General features: G+C 55.2%; 1 protein-coding gene across 13 annotated transcripts in view; it reads right to left on the bottom strand.

Moving 5' to 3' along the window:
• The window catches only part of DLG4 (discs large MAGUK scaffold protein 4), a 44,313-nt gene that overhangs the window by 11,374 nt on the left and 16,036 nt on the right, over positions 1-16,903 (bottom strand). For 10 of the 13 annotated variants that reach the window (XM_072920610.1, XM_072920609.1, XM_072920608.1 and 7 more), the window contains 6 exons: positions 13,462-13,598; positions 11,442-11,586; positions 9,478-9,616; positions 7,131-7,287; positions 4,064-4,166; positions 1,114-1,228 (listed from right to left, as the gene is read on the bottom strand). In XM_072920610.1, the coding sequence (XP_072776711.1) occupies positions 1,114-1,228; positions 4,064-4,166; positions 7,131-7,287; positions 9,478-9,616; positions 11,442-11,586; positions 13,462-13,598 (796 nt within the window). Of the gene's footprint in view, positions 1-1,113; positions 1,229-4,063; positions 4,167-7,130; positions 7,288-8,981; positions 9,098-9,477; positions 9,617-11,441; positions 11,587-13,461; positions 13,599-15,777; positions 16,099-16,202; positions 16,259-16,903 lie in introns of those variants that run through there. The other 3 variants (XM_072920616.1, XM_072920617.1, XM_072920618.1) reach the window with 3 other exon arrangements.

A 16,903-nucleotide genomic window follows, 5' to 3' on the forward strand; every position in this document is an offset into this window, starting at 1 on the left:
ATGTCCCCAAATGTCCCCAAATGTCCCCAAGTGTCCCCAATCCCTCAAATCTGAAAAATCACGGAAGAAAATTCACCAAAAAAATCACAAAAATTCACAAAAAAAACCCCCAAAAAACCCAAAAATCCCCCAAAAAATCCCAAAATCCCCTCAATGCCCACAAATGTCCCCAAATGTCCCCAAATGTCCCCAAATGTCCCCAAGATCCCAAATGTCCCACATTTGGAAAATCTCTCCAAAAAAGGCCAAGAATACACAAAAAAATCATCAAATAATCACAAAAAATCACAAAAATTCACAAAAAATCACTAAAAAATCCCAAAAAATCCCAAAAAAACCCTAAATCCCCAAAACCCCAAATGTCCCCAAGTGTCCCCAAGTGTCCCCAAATGTCCCCAAGTGTCCCCACCGGACGTAGAAGCCGCGCTTGGGGTCGCTGCGCAGGGAGGCGCTGCCGGAGCCGAGAGAGCCCAAAAATCCCAAAAAAATCAAAAAAAAACCAAAAAAAAATCCCCAAAAACCCCAAAATCGCAAAAATCCCAAAAACTCCAAATATCCTCAAGATCCCAAATGTTCCAGTTGTGGAAAATCTCTCCAAAAATCGTGGGAAAAATCACTACAAAAATCACAAAAAATTCACAAAAAATCGCTTAAAAAAATCACCAAAAATTGCTAAAAAATCCCAAAATTTCCCAAAAAACCCCAAAAATCCCAAAAACCCCAAATGTCCCCAAATGTCCCCAAATGTCCCCAAGATCCCAAATGTCCCAGTTGTGGAAAATCTCTCCAAAAATGGTCAAGAATTCACAAAAAAATCACAAAAAATCACAAAAAATCACAAAAAATCACAAAAATTCGCTAAAAAATCCCAAAATTTCCCAAAAAACCCCAAATGCCACAAACCCCAAATGTCCCCAAAATCCCAAATGTTCCAGATGTGGAAAATCTCCACAAAAATAATGTAAAAAAATCGCCAAAAATCCACAAAAATTCACAAAAAATCACAAAAAATCGCTAAAAAATCCCAAAAAATCACAAAAAACCCCCAAATCCCAAAACCCCAAATGTCCCCAAATGTCCCCAAATGTCCCCAAGTGTCCCCGATGTCCCCACCGGACGTAGAAGCCGCGCTTGGGGTCGCTGCGCAGGGAGGCGCTGCCGGAGCCGAGGCTGCTGCTCAGGAGCTGCTCCCGCAGGTCGTGGATCTTGGCCTCGAATCGGCCGTACTCTGAAACGGATTTTGGGGTGAATTCCCGGGATTTTGGGAAAATCCGGAATTTTGGGGTGTTTGGGATGAAGGAGGGGTTTGGAGGCTTTGGGATATTTGGGGATTTTTGTGGATTTTTTGGGGATATTTCAGGGATATTTGGGGGATCTTGGCCTCGAAGCGGCCGTACTCTGAAATGGGGGATTTTGGGGTGAATTCCCGGGATTTTGGGAAAATCCCGAATTTTGGGGTCATTGGGGGATCCAGGACATTGAGGGGATTTGGGGGAGTTTGGGGATTTTTTGGGGATTTTTTGGGATGTTTGGGGGATCTTGGTCTCAAAGCGGCCGTACTCTGAAATGGGGGAATTTGGGGTGAATTCCCGGGATTTTGGGAAAATCCCGAATTTTGGGGTCATTGGGATGAAGGAGGGGTTTGGAGGGTTTGGGATATTTGGGGATTTTTTGGGGATTTTTTGGGATGTTTCGGGGATCTTGGCCTCGAAGCGGCCGTACTCTGAAATAGGGGATTTTGGGGTGAATTCCCGGGATTTTGGGAAAATCCGGAATTTTGGGGTCATTGGGGGGGTCAGGACATTGAGGGGGTTTGGGGGAGTTTGGGATATTTGGGGATTTTTGGGGTTTTTTGTGGATTTTTTGGAGATTTTTGGGGATGCTTCGGGATCTTGGCCTCGAATCGGCCGTACTCTGAAATGGATTTTGGGGTGAATTCCCGGGATTTTGGGAAAATCCGGAATTTTGGGGTCATTGGGGGACTCAGGACATGGAGGGGATTTGGGATATTTGGGATTATTTTGGGATTTTTTGGGCATATTTGGGGGATCTTGGCCTCGAAACGGCCGTACTCTGAAACGGGGGAATTTGGGGTGAATTCCCGGGATTTTGGGAAAATCCAGAATTTTTGGGTCATTGGGGGACTCAGGACATTGAGGGGGTTTGGGATATTTGGGATATTTGGGATATTTGGGGATTTTTTGGGATGTTTCAGGGATCTTGGCCTCGAAGCGGCCGTACTCTGAAAGGGATTTTGGGGTGAATTCCCGGGATTTTGGGAAAATCCAGAATTTCGGGGTGTTTGGGGGACTCAGGACATTGATGGGATTTGGGGGAGTTTGGGAATTTTGGGATATTTGGGGGAATATTTGGGATATTTGGAGGATAATTGGGGGATCTTGGCCTTGAAGCAGCCGCACTCTGAAATGGGATTTTGGGGTGAATTCCCGGGATTTTGGGAAAATCCGGAATTTTGGGGTCATTGGGGGATTCAGGACATTGATGGGATTTGGGATATTTGGGACTTTTGGGGATTTTTGGGGATTTTTTGGGGATATTTCAGGGATATTTTGGGGATCTTGGCCTCGAAACGGCCGTACTCTGAAACGGGATTTTGGGGTGAATTCCCGGGATTTTGGGAAAATCCGGAATTTTGGGGTCATTGGGGGACTCAGGACATTGAGGGGATTTGGGATATTTGGGATTTTTGGGGATTTTTTTGGGATATTTCAGGGATATTTGGGGGATCTTGGCCTCGAAGCGGCCGTACTCTGAAACGGGATTTTGGGGTGAATTCCCGGGATTTTGGGAAAATCCGGAATTTTGGGGTCATTGGGGGATCCAGGACATTGATGGGATTTGGGTTATTTGGGGATTTTTTGGGGATTTTTTGGGATGTTTGGGGGATCTTGGTCTCAAAGCGGCCGTACTCTGAAATGGGGGAATTTGGGGTGAATTCCCGGGATTTTGGGAAAATCCGGAATTTTGGGGTCATTGGGGGACTCAGGACATTGAGGGGGTTTGGGGCAGTTTGGGGATATTTGGGGATTTTTTGGGATGTTTCGGGGATCTTGGCCTCGAAGCGGCCGTACTCTGAAATGGGGGATTTTGGGGTGAATTCCCGGGATTTTGGGAAAATCCCGAATTTTGGGGTCGTTGGGGGATTCAGGACGTTGATGGGATTTGGGATATTTGGAATATTTGGGGATTTTGGGGGATTTTTTTGGGATGTTTCGTGGATCTTGGCCTCGAAGCGGCCGTACTCTGAAAGGGATTTTGGGGTGAATTCCCGGGATTTTGGGAAAATCCGGAATTTTGGGGTCATTGGGGGATTCAGGACATGGAGGGGATTTGGGGGAGTTTGGGATATTTGGGGATTTTTGGGGATGTTTGGGGGATCTTGGCCTCGAATCGGCCGTACTCTGAAACGGATTTTGGGGTGAATTCCCGGGATTTTGGGAAAATCCGGAATTTTGGGGATCCTTGAGGGACTCAATACATTGAGGGACATTTGGGGACATTTGGGGACACTCCTGGTGTCACCTTTGGGGCTTCACTGGACCATGATGGTCACTGGGGCCACCCTGGGGACACCTTTGGGGACATTTGGGTAAATTTGGGGACCCTTGGGGACATTTAGGGACCCTTGAGGACCCTTGGGGACACTTGGGGACACCTTTGGGGACATTTAGGGACCCTCGGGGACATTTGGGGACACTCAGGGACCCTCAGGGACCCTCGGGGACACTTGTGGACCCTTGGGGACACTTGGGGCCACCATGGGGACACCTTTGGGGACATTTGGGGACCCTCGGGGACATTTGGGGACCCTTGGGGACATTTGGGGACCCTCGGGGACCCTTGGGGACATTTGGGGACACTTGGGGACACTCAGGGACCCTCAGGGAAATTTGGGGACACTTGGAGACCCTTGGGGACATTTGGTGACCCTTGGGGCCACCATGGGGACACCTCTGGGGACATTTTGGGACCCTTGGGGACACTTGGGGACCCTCAGGGACACTTGGGGACCCTCGGGGACACTTGGGGACGGCGCTGTCACCTTCGGGCCGGTACTGGGCCACGATTGTCACCGACTGTCCCGCGTTCTTCAGGGCCAGCGCCGCCTGCTCGTGGGTGGCACCGCGCAGATCCACCCCGTTCACCTGCGGGGACACGCGGTGGCACTTGGGGACACGCGGTGGCACTTGGGGACAGTGACAGGATGGGGAAAATGGGGGAAAAAACAGGGGAAATGGGGAAAAATTGGGGAAAATTGGGGAAAAAATGACATTTGGGGACACTTGGGACAGGTGGGGACATGTGGTGGCACTTGGGGACACGCGGTGGCACTTGGGGACACGCGGTGGCACTCGGGGACAGTGACAGGATGGGGAAAATGGGGGGAAAATGGGGAAAAATGGGGAAATTGGGGGGAAAATGAGGGAGAAAAGGACATTTGGGGACATTTGGGACAGGTGGGGACACGCGGTGGCACTTGGGGACACGTGGTGGCACTTGGGGACAGCGAGGGGATGGGGAAATGGGGGAAAAATGGGAGAAAATGGGGGAAAATTGGGGGGAAATGAGGAAAACTGGGGGGAAATGGGGGAAAAAGGACATTTGGGGACACGCAGTGGCACTTGGGGACACGCGGTGGCACTTGGGGACACGCGGTGGCACTCGGGGACAGCGGGGGGACAGGGAAATGGGGGAAAAATGTGAGAAAATGGGGAAAAAATGGGGGAAAACTGGAAAAAATGGTGGGAAATGGGGAAATTGGGGGGAAAATGGGGGGGAAAATGACATTTGGGGACATTTGGGGACGTTTGGGGACGTTTGGGGACATTAAAGGACATTTGGGGACACTCTGGGGACACCAGAGATGATCTGAGACCCCTTCCCATGATGAGGATGATGATGGTGATGACCAAAAACACCAAAAAACCCCAAAATAACCTCAAAAACACCCAAAGTGCTTCATGCCACCACCCCGGCCGGTGTCCCCAAGTGTCCCCAAGTGTCCCCAGGTGCCACCAAGGGGTTGTGACACCCCAGGGACACTCTTGGGTTGACCCATGACCCGTTCTCATGATGAGGATGATGATGGTGATGACCAAAACCCCAAAAACCCCAAAAATAACCCCAAAAACGCCCAAAGTGCCTCATGCCACCTCCCTGACCGGTGTCCCCAAGTGTCCCCAAGTGCCACCAAGGGGTTGTGACACCCCAGGGACACTCTGGGGGTGACCCAGGACCCCTTCTCATGGTGAGGATGATAATGGTGATGACCAAAAACCCCAAAAACCTCCAAAAAACCCCCAAAATAACCCCAAAGCGCCCCATTCCACCACCACGACCGGTGTCCCCAGGTGTCCCCAAGTGTCCCCAAGTGCCACCAAGGGGTTGTGACACCCCAGGGACACTCTGAGGGTGGCCCATGACCCGTTCTCATGATGAGGATGATGATGGGGATGAAAAAAACCCCAAAAAACTCCAAAAAAACCCCAAAATAACCCCAAAGCGCCCCATTCCACCGCCCTGACCGGTGTCCCCAGGTGTCCCCAGGTGTCCCCAAGTGTCCCCAAGTGCCACCAAGGGGTTGTGACACCCCAGGGACACTCTTGGGTTGACCCATGACCCTTTCTCATGATGAGGATGATGATGGTGATGACCAAAAACCCCAAAAAACCAAAAAAACCTACAAATAACCCCAAAAATGGCTGAAGTGCGTCATGCCACCGCCCTGGCCGGTGTCCCCAGATGTCCCCACGTGTCCCCAAGTGCCACCAAGGGGTTGTGACACCCCAGGGACAGTCCGGGGGTGACCCGGGACCCCTTTGAATGGTGAGGATGATGATGGTGATGACCAAAAACCCCCAAAAAAACCCCCAAAAAACCCCAAACCGCCCCATTCCACCGCCCTGGCTGGTGTCCCCAGGTGTCCCCAGGTGTCCCCAAGTGTCCCCAAGTGCCACCAAGGGGCTGTGACACCCCAGGGACATTCTGGGGGTGACCCATGACTCTTTCTCATGATGAGGATGATGATGGTGATGACCCAAAACCCCAAAAACCCCAAAAATAACCCCAAAAATGCCCAAACTGTCTCATTCCACCTCCCTGACCGGTGTCCCCAGGTGTCCCCAAGTGTCCCCAAGTGCCACCAAGGGGTTGTGACACCCCAGGGACACTCTTGGGTTGACCCATGACCCGTTCTCATGATGAGGATGATGATGATGATGACCAAAAACCCAAAAAAAACCCCAAAAAAACCCAAAAAAAACCCAAACCGCCCCATTCCACCGCCCTGACCGGTGTCCCCAGGTGTCCCCAAGTGTCCCCAAGTGCCACCAAGAGGCTGTGACACCCCAGGGACACTCTGGGGGTGACCCATGACCCTTTCTCATGATGAGGATGATGATGGTGATGACCAAAAACCCCAAAAAACCCCAAAAAACCTACAAATAACCCCAAAAATGGCCGAAGTGCGTCATGCCACCGCCCTGGCCGGTGTCCCCAGCTGTCCCCAAGTGTCCCCAAGTGCCACCAAGGGGCTGTGACACCTCAGGGACACTCTGAGGGTCGCCTGGGACCCTTTCTCATGATGAGGATGATGATGGTGATGACCAAAAACCCCAAAAACCTCCAAAAAAACCCCAAAATAACCCCAAACTGCCCCATTCCACCACCCTGACCGGTGTCCCCAAGTGTCCCCAAGTGTCCCCAAGTGCCACCAAGGGGCTGTGACACCTCAGGGACACTCTGAGGGTGGCCCAGGACCCCTTTGAATGGTGAGGATGATGATGGTGATGACCAAAAATCCCAAAAAAACCCCAAAAAACCCCAAAAAACCCCAAAGTGCCCCATTCCACTGCCCTGGCCGGTGTCCCCAGGTGTCCCCAAGTGTCCCCAAGTGCCACCAAGGAGCTGTGACACCCCAGGGACACTCTTGGGTTGACCCATGACCCTTTCTCATGATGAGGATGATGATGATGATGACCAAAATCCCCAAAAAACCTCCAAAAAAACCCCAAAAATCCCCAAACTGCCTAATTCCATCGCCCTGACCGGTGTCCCCAAGTGTCCCCAGGTGTCCCCAAGTGTCCCCAAGTGTCCCCAGGGCCACCCACCGAGAGGATCTGGTCGCCCTTGCGCAGCTCCCCGCTGAGGTCGGCCGGGCCGCCGGCGAGGATGAAGGAGATGAAGATCCCCTCACCGTCCTCACCACCAACGATGTTGAAGCCGAGACCGGTGGAGCCGCGCGGGATCACGATGCGCCGCGGGTCCCTGGGGACATTGGGGACATTGGGGACATTGGGGACATTTGGGGACATTGGGGGGGGTTTGGGGGATTGGGGACATTGGGGACATTGGGGTCCCTGGGGACACAGGGACAGAGGGGACATTGGGGACATTGGGGACATTTGGGGACAGCAGGGACGTTGGGGACATTGGGGACATCGGGGGGATTCGGGGGATTGGGGTCATTGGGGGATTGGGGACATTGGGGACCTTGGGGACATTGGGGACATTGAGGGGGCTTGGGGACATTGGGGGGGTTTGGGGGGATTTGGGGACATTGGGGACATTTGGGGGAATTTGGGGGATTCGGGACATTGGGGACATTGGGGACATTGGGGACATTGGGGACATTTGGGGACATTTGGGGATATCGGGGGGTTGGGGACATTTGGGACATTGGGGGGTTGGTGACATTGGGGACATCGGGGACATTGGGGACACTGGGGACATTGGGGGAACTGGGGACATTGGGGACAGTGGGGACATCGGGGGGGTTGGGGGCATTTGTGGGATTGGGGACATTGAGGGATATTGGGGACATTGGGGGAACTGGGGACATTGGGGACATTGGGGACATCGGGGGGTTGGGGACATTGGGGACAACAGGGACGTTGGGGACATTTGGGGACAGCGGGGGGGTTGGGGGCACTGGGGACATCAGGGACATTGGGGGGATTTGGGGGATTGGGGACATTTGGGGACATTGGAGCCACTCGGGATCACGATGCGACGCAGGTCCCTGGGGACATTGGGGACATTGGGGACATTGGTGGATTTGGGGGATTGGGGATATTTGGGGACATTCGAGGACATTTGGGGAGATTGGGAATGATGTGGACGTTTGGGGACATTTGGGGATTTGGGGACACTGGGGACACTTGGACGTTTGGAGGAATTTGGGACATTTGGGGACATTTGGGGATTTGGGGACATTTGGGGGATTGGGGACATTGGGGACAGTGGGGATATTGGGGACATTGGGGACATTGGGGACATTGGGGACATTGGGGACATTGGGGACATCACGGATGACGTCCTCCAGGCTGACCTTGTTCACCTTGGGGAGCCCCTGGGTGGGGTGGAACCAGTTTGGGGACACTGGGGACACCCCTGAGTGACCCTGAGTGACCCTTGGGGACATCCTGGGGATGCTGGGGAGGTCAGTGACCCCTGGGGACACTTGGGGACACTTGGGGACATTGGGGACAGACCTGGGGACGTCATCATCGGGCAGCAGCTCCTTGGGGACACCCCTGAGTGACCCTGAGTGACCCTTGGGGACATCCTGGGGAGGTCAGTGACCCCTGGGGACCCTTGGGGACACTTGGGGACATTGGGGACAGACCTGGGGACCCTTGGGGACACTGGGGACAGACCTGGGGACGTCGTCATCGGGCAGCAGCTCCTTGGGGCCTTGGGGACACCCCTGAGTGACCCTGAGTGACCCTGAGTGACCCTTGGGGACATCCTGGGGAGGTCAGTGACCCTTGGGGACCCCTGGTGACACTTGGGGACATTGGGGACAGACCTGGGGACGTCGTCATCGGGCAGCAGCTCCTTGGGGCCTTGGGGACACCCCTGAGTGACCCTGAGTGACCCTGAGTGACCCTGAATGACCCTTGGGGACATCAGTGACCCTTGGGGACACTTGGGGACACTTGGGGACATTGGGGACAGACCTGGGGACGTCGTCGTCGGGCAGCAGCTCCTTGGGGCCTTGGGGACACCCCTGAGTGACCCTGAGTGACCCTGAGTGACCCTGAGTGACCCTTGGGGACATCCTGGGGAGGTCAGTGACCCCTGGGGACCCCTGGGGACACTTGGTGACCCTTGGGGACACTTGGGGACATTGGGGACAGACCTGGGGACGTCGTCGTCGGGCAGCAGCTCCTTGGGGCCTTGGGGACACCCCTGAGTGACCCTGAGTGACCCTGAGTGACCCTTGGGGACATCCTGGGGAGGTCAGTGACCCCTGGGGACACTTGGTGACACTTGGGGACACTTGGGGACATTGGGGACAGACCTGGGGACGTCGTCGTCGGGCAGCAGCTCCTTGGGGCCCTGGGGACACCCCTGAGTGACCCTTGGGGACATCCTGGGGACGCTTGGGGACATCAGTGACCCCTGGGGACCCTTGGGGACACTTGGGGACACTTGGGGACATTGGGGACAGACCTGGGGACGTCGTCGTCGGGCAGCAGCTCCTTGGGGCCGGGCGAGAAGCGCCGTGGGGACGTCGGGGTCAGCGCCGGGGGGAATTCGGGGCCCAGGAAACTCTGGGGGGGCAGCTCCGAGTCCAGGTGGGCCGAGTAGGCTGGGGACAGTTGGGGACAGTTGGGGACATCAGGGGACATCAGGGGACATCAGGGGACAGCGGGGACATGGCGCAGTGTCAGAGGAATCGAGGACATTTGGGACATCGGGGACACTGAGGGACATCGGGGACACAGAGGATGGGGAGGGGCAGCTCCGAGCCCAGGGGTGTTGGGGACATTTGGGGACAGTTGGGGACAGTTGGGGACAGTTGGGGACATTTGAGGACATCAAGGGACAGTTGGGGACACTGAGAAAATTTAGGACATTCAGGGATAAAGGGACGCAAAGGGACATTTGGGGACATTGGGGACAAGGACAGGGACACAAGGACGGGGGGGGGAGTTCTACCACTGATGTCCCTCCCACAGTGTCCCCAAATGTCCCCCAGTGTCCCCAAATCCACCCCAATGTCCCCAATGTCCCCAAATCCACCCCAGTGTCCCCAAATCCCTGATGTCCCCAGTGTCCCCAAATCCTCCCCAGTGTCCCCAACGTCCCCAAATCCCTGATGTCCCCAATGTCCCCAAATGTCCCAAATCCCCCCAGTGTCCCCAGTGTCCCCAAAGTCCCCAGTGTCCCCAATGTCCCCAATGTCCCCAAATCCCTGATGTCCCCAACGTCCCCAACCCCTCCAGTCCCCCTCAACGTCCTCAATCCCCTCAATGTCCCCAATCCCCCTGGTGTCCCCAAATGTCCCCAATGTCCTTGATCCCCCCAGTGTCCCCAAAGTCCCCAACCCCCCCAATGTCCCCAACCCCCTCAATGTCCCCAATGTCCCCAGTCCCTTCAATGTCCCCAATGTCCCCAAATGTCCCCAGTGTCCCCAATCCCCCCAATGTCCCCAATGTCCCCAATGTCCCGAACCCCCCCGTGTCCCCAATGTCCCCAATGTCCCCATCATCCTCAACGTCCCCAATGCCCCCAATGTCCCCAACCCCCCCAATGTCCCCATTATCCTCAACGTCCCCACTGTCCCCAATGTCCCCTCAAAGTCCCTGGTGTCCCCAACCCCCATGATATCCCCAATGTCCCCAATGCCCCCCGATGTCCCCAATGTCCCCACCCCCCCAATGTCCCCAAATGTCCCCAATCCCCCGATGTCCCCAATGTCCCCACCCCCCCCGGTGTCCCCAATGTCCCCAACCCCCATGATGTCCCCAATGTCCCCAAACCCCTCAATGTCCCCAATGTCCCCCCAATGTCCCCGATGTCCCCAACCCCCCCAATGTCACCAATGTCCCCAACCCCCTCAATGCCCCCAACCCCCCCAATGTCCCCAATGTCCCCTCAATGTCCCCAATGTCCCCAACCCCCATGATGTCCCCAATGTCCACAACCTGCCCGGTGTCCCCAATGCCCCCAATCCCCTCAATGTCCCCAATGTCCCCATCATCCTCAACGTCCCCAATGTCCCCAACCCCCCCCAATGCCCCCAGTCCCCTCAATGTCCCCAGTGTCCCCAACCCCTATGATGTCCCCGATGTCCCCAACCCCCTCAATGTCCCCAACCTCCCCAATGTCCCCAATGCCCCCCAATGTCCCCAATACCCCCCAATGTCCTCAACGTCCCCAATGTCCCCAACCCCCATGATGTCCCCAATGTCCCCAATGTCCCCAATGTCTCCTCAATGTCCCCGATGTCCCCAACCCCCTCAATGTCCCCATCATCCTCAACATCCCCAATGTCCCCAATCCCCTCAACCCCCCCGGTGTCCCCGATGTCCCCACCCCCCGGTGTCCCCAATGTCCCCACCCCCCGGTGTCCCCGGTGTCCCCGATGTCCCCACCCCCCGGTGTCCCCAATGTCCCCGCGTGGCGCTCACAGCCGGTGACGTCGGGGGGCCCGTAGCTGTCCCCGAGGCCGGGCACGGTGGCCTTGGCCACGCGCAGGTACACCACGTCGTAGGTGTTCTTCAGCGCCGCCACCGCGTCCTCGTGCATGACGTCCTCCAGGCTGACGTTGTTCACCTGGGGACAGCGGGGACGTTGGGGACACTGGGGACATCGGGGGGTTTGGGGACATCAGGGAGATTTTGGGGTATTGGGGACATTAGGGACATTGGGGACATTGGGGACATTGGGACATTTTGGGGTATTGGGGACATTGGGGACATTGGGACATTTTGGGGGTGTTGGGGACATTGGGGACATCAGGGACACTGGGGACACTGGGGACATCAGGGAGATTTTGGGGTATTGGGGACTTTGGGGACATTGGGACATTTTGGGGGGGTTGGGGACATTGGGGACACTGGGGACACTGGGGACATTGAGGACATTGGGGAGATTTTGGGACATTGTGGGGATTGGGGACATTGGGGACATTGGGGACATTGAGGGAGTTTGGGACATTGGGGGCTTGGGGGACACTGGGGGGATTTTGGTGTATTTGGGACATTGGGGACATCGGGGACATTGGGGGGATTTGGGACATTGGGGACATTGGGGACATTTGGGGACATTGGGGAGATTTTGGGGTATTGGGGACATTGGGGACATTGAGGACATTGGGGGGATTTGGGACATCGGGGACGTTGGGGACATTGGGGCCAGAGGATTTGGGGACACACGGACACAGGGAGAGGACATGAGGACAGCAGTGCCACCACCCCACCTTGGCCACCCCCCAATGTCCCCAACACCCCCGAAATCCCCCCAATGTCCCCAAATGTCCCAAATATCCCAAAATCTCCTCAAAGTCCCCAAATGTCCCAAGTGCCCCGAAATTGCCTCAATGTCCCCAATCCCCCAATGTCCCCAATGTCCCCAATGTCCCCAGTGTCCCCCAATGTCCCCAATCCCCCAATGTCCCCAATGTCCCCGATGTCCCCAGTGTCCCCAGTCCCCCTTTAACCCCTGATGTCCCCAAACCCCTCAGATGTCCCCCATGTCCCCAACTGCCCTGATGTCCCCAAACCCCCCCAATGTCCCCAACCCCAACAATGTCCCCGATGTCCCCAAACCCCCTGATGTCCCCAGATGTCCCCAATCCCCCTTTAACCCCCGATGTCCCCAACCCCCTCAGATGTCCCCGATGTCCCCATCCCCCCCGATGTCCCTGATGTCCCCAACCCCCCCCAATGTCCCCAATCCCTCCCAATATCCCCAATGTCCCCAAACCCCCCAGTGTCCCCAATGTCCCCAATCCCCCCCAGTGTCCCCGATGTTCCCGATGTCCCTGATGTCCCCACTGTCCCCAACTCCCCTGATGTCCCCATCCCCCCCAATGTCCCCAATGTCCCCTCTGTCCCCAGTCCCCCCCGTGTCCCCAGTGTCCCCATCCTCCCCAATGTCCCCGATGTCCCCAATCCCCTCTGGTGTCCCCAATGTCCCCAATCCCCCCCAATGTCCCCAATGTCCCCATCCCCCCCAGTGTCCCTGATGTCCTCAATGTCCTCAACTCCCCCGGTGTCCCCGATGTCCCCAAATGTCCCCAATGTCCCCAGTGTCCCTGATGTGCTCGATGTCCCCAGTGTCCCCACTGTCCCCGATGTCCCCAACTCCCCCCTGATGTCCCCAATGTCCCCACCCCCCTGATGTCCCCGATGTCCCCAATCTCCCCAGTGTCCCCATCCCCCCAGTGTCCCCAATGTCCTGAATCCCCCAATGTCCCCAATACCCCTGTGTCCCCAATCCCCCCCGGTGTCCCCGATGTCCCCATCCCCCCTGATGTCCCTGATGTTCTGAACCCCCCAATGTCCCCAATGTCCCAATCCCCCCCGATGTCCCCAATCCCCCAATGTCCCCGCTGTCCCTGATGTCCCCATCCCCCCCACTGTCCCCGCTGTCCCCGCTGTCCCCAATGTCCCCTCTGTCCCCCTGTCCCCGGTGTCCCCAACTCACGGCCAGGATCTTGTCCCCGACCTGCAGCCGCCCGTCCTTGTGCGCCGCCCCCCCCTCGATGACCTTGGTGACGTAGATGCTGTTGTCCCCCGGGATGTGCTGGTTGCCCACGCCCCCCGCGATGCTGAACCCCAGACCTGCCCGGGGGGGGACACCGGTGTCACCTCCCCCCCGCTGTCACCCCCCCACCCGTGGTGTCACCTCTGTCACCGTTGTCACCTTTGTCACTGCTGTCACCTCCTTTTTGTTGTTGTTTCCTCCTTGTCACCTCCCATTTGTCACCTCCCATTGTCACCTTTCATTGTCACCCCGACTGTCACCTCCACCCCACTGTCACCTCCCCCCCGCTGTCACCCACCCCCCTGTGTTGTCACCTCTGTCACCTCTGTCACCGTTGTCAACGTTGTCACCCCCCTTTTGTTGTTGTTTCCTCCTTGTCACCTCCCTGTTGTCACCTCCCCATTTGTCACCTCCCATTTGTCACCTCCCCTTTGTCACCTTTCATTGTCACCCCCTGATTGTCACCTCCCCCCCGCTGTCACCTCCCTGTGGTGTCACCTGTCACCTTTGTGACCTTTGTCACCCCCCTTTTGTTGTTGTTCCCTCCTTGTCACCTCCCCTTTGTCACCTCCCATTGTCACCTTTGTCACCTGTGTCACCTTCTCATTGTCACCTCCCATTGTCACCTGTGCCATTGTCACCTGTGTCACCTTTTCATTGTCACCTGTGTCACCTCCCATTGTCACGTCCCATTGTCACCTTTTCATTGTCACCTTTGTCACCTGTGTCACCTCCCATTGTCACCTTCTCATTGTCACCTTTGTCACCTGTGTCACCTGTGTCACCTGCCATTGTCACCTCCCACTGTCACCTTCCCCCATTGTCACCTGTGTCAGCTTCTCATTGTCACCTCCATTGTCACCTGTGTCACCTTTTCATTGTCACCTTTGTCACCTGTGTCACCTCCCATTGTCACCTGTGCCATTGTCACCTGTGTCACCTTTTCATTGTCACCTCTGCCATTGTCACCTCCCTGTGTCCCCCCCTCCTTTGTCACCTCCCCCGTTGTCCCCCTGGGAGGTCCCAAAATGCCCCCAAATGTCCCCAAATTTGGGGCTCCGTGGGGGGATTTTGGGCTGAATTTGGGCAATTTTGGGGTCCTGGGCTGGATTTTGAAGATTTAAGGAATTTTGGGGTCCCCGAGGTGGATTTTGGGGGAATTTTGGGGGAATTTTGGGGGAATTTTGGGGGAATTTTGGGGGAATTTTGGGGTCCTGGGATGAATTTTGGGCTGAATTTGGGAAATTTTGGGGTCCCCGAGATGGATTTTGAGGTCCTGGGGTGGATCTTGGGGTTGCCAAGGTGGATTTTGGGGGGATTTAGGGAATTTTTGGGATCCCCAAGGAGGATTTTGGGCTGAATTTGGGAAATTTTGGGATCCCCAAGGTGGATTTGGGGGAATTTAGAGAATTTTGGTGTCCCTGAGGTGGATTTTGGGGATTTTGGGGGAATTTTGGTGTCCCTGAGGTGGATTTGGAGGATTTTGGGGGAATTTTGGTGTCCCTGAGGTGGATTTGGAGGATTTTGGGGGAATTTTGGAGTCCCCGAGGTGGATTTTGGGGTCCCTGGGGTGGATTTTTTTTGGGATTTAGGGAATTTTGGGGTCCTGGGGTGGATTTTGGGGGAACTTTGGGTTTTGAGGACAATTTTGGGGTTTCCAGGAGGATTTTGGGGTTCTTGGGGTGGATTTTGGAGATTTTTGAGTTCCTGGATGGATCCTGGGCTGGATTTCAGGGATTTTGAGGTGGATTTTAGGGATTTCAGGAATTTTGGGGTTCCCAGGTGGATTTTGGGGCTCCCAGGTGGATTTTGGGGTCCTGGGGTAGATTTGGGGTCGATTTTGCGGATCCTCAGGTGGATTTTGAGGTTCCCAGTATGATTTTTTTGGGCTGGATTTTGGGGATTCTGTGATTAAATTCATGGATTTTGGGCTGGATTTTGGGGGTTTTGATCCGGATTTGGGGGATTTTGAGCCGGATTTTGGGGATTTTGAGCCGGATTTTGGGGATTTCAGGAATTTTGGGGTTCCCAGGTGGATTTTGGGGTCCTGGGGTAGATTTTGGGTCGATTTTGCGGATCCTCAGGCGGATTTTGGTGTTCCCAGGTTGATTTTTGGGCTGGATTTGGGGGATTTCGCGCCGGATTTCAGGAATTTTGAGGCCTATTTGGGGGATTTCGCACCGGATTTTGGAGGATTTCGATCCGGATTTGGGGGATTTAAGGAATTTTGGGGCGCTTTTGGGGTTTTTGGGGTACCTTTGGGCCCTTTGATGAGCTTGACCCTCTCGGCCGGGACCTTCCTCCTCCTCCTTCTCCCCCAGGGCCATTTTGGGCTGGATTTTGGGGATTTTGGGGCGGATTTGGGGGATTTGGGGCTGGATTTTGGGGATTTTGGGGTGGATTTGGGGGATTTGGGGCTGGATTTTGGGGATTTTGGGGTGGATTTGGGGGATTTGGGGCTGGATTTTGGGGTGGATTTCAGAGATTTCAGTGATTTCGGTTTTCCCAGGTGGATTTTGGTGTTCCCAGGATGATTTTTTGGGCTGGATTTTGGGGATTTCACGCCTGATTTTTGTGATTTTTGAGCCGGATTTGGATGATTTCGATCCGGATTTGGGGGATTTCGATCCGGATTTGGGGATTTCAGGAATTTTGGGGTGCTTTTGGGGTTTTTGGGGTACCTTTGGGCCCTTTGATGAGTTTGACCTCCACCACCCTCTCGGCCGGGACCTTCCTCCCCCTCCTCCTCTCCCAGGGGCATTTTGGGCTGGATTTTGGGGTGGATTTCGGGGATTTTGGGGATTTTGGGATGGATTTCAGAGATTTCAAGCTGGATTTTGGGGATTTCAGGATTTTTGGGGTTCCCAGGTGGAATTTTGGGTTCCCAGGTGGATTTTGGGGTCCTGGGGTAGATTTTGGGGTCGATTTTGCGGATCCTCAGGCGGATTTTGGTGTTCCCAGGATGATTTTTGGGCTGGATTTTTGGTGATTTTTGAGCCAGATTTCAGTGATTTTTGAGCCAGATTTGGGGGATTTTGATCCAGATTTGGGGGATTTCGATCCGGATTTTGGGGATTTCAGGAATTTTGGGGCTCTTTTGGGGTTTTTGGGGTACCTTTGGGCCCTTTGATGAGTTTGACCTCCACCACCCTCTCGGCCGGGACCTTCCTCCCCCTCCTCCTCCTCCTCCCCCAGGGGCATTTTGGGCTGGATTTTGGGGTGGATTTCGAGGATTTTGGGGATTTTGGGATGGATTTCAGAGATTTCAAGCTGGATTTTGGGGATTTCAGGAATTTTGGGGTTCCCAGGTGGATTTTGGGGTTCCCAGGTGGATTTTGGGGTCCTGGGGTAGATTTTGGGTCGATTTTGCAGATCCTCAGGC

Source organism: Taeniopygia guttata, chromosome 32, assembly GCF_048771995.1.
Source record: "Taeniopygia guttata chromosome 32, bTaeGut7.mat, whole genome shotgun sequence".
Taxonomy (NCBI): Eukaryota; Metazoa; Chordata; class Aves; order Passeriformes; family Estrildidae; genus Taeniopygia; species Taeniopygia guttata.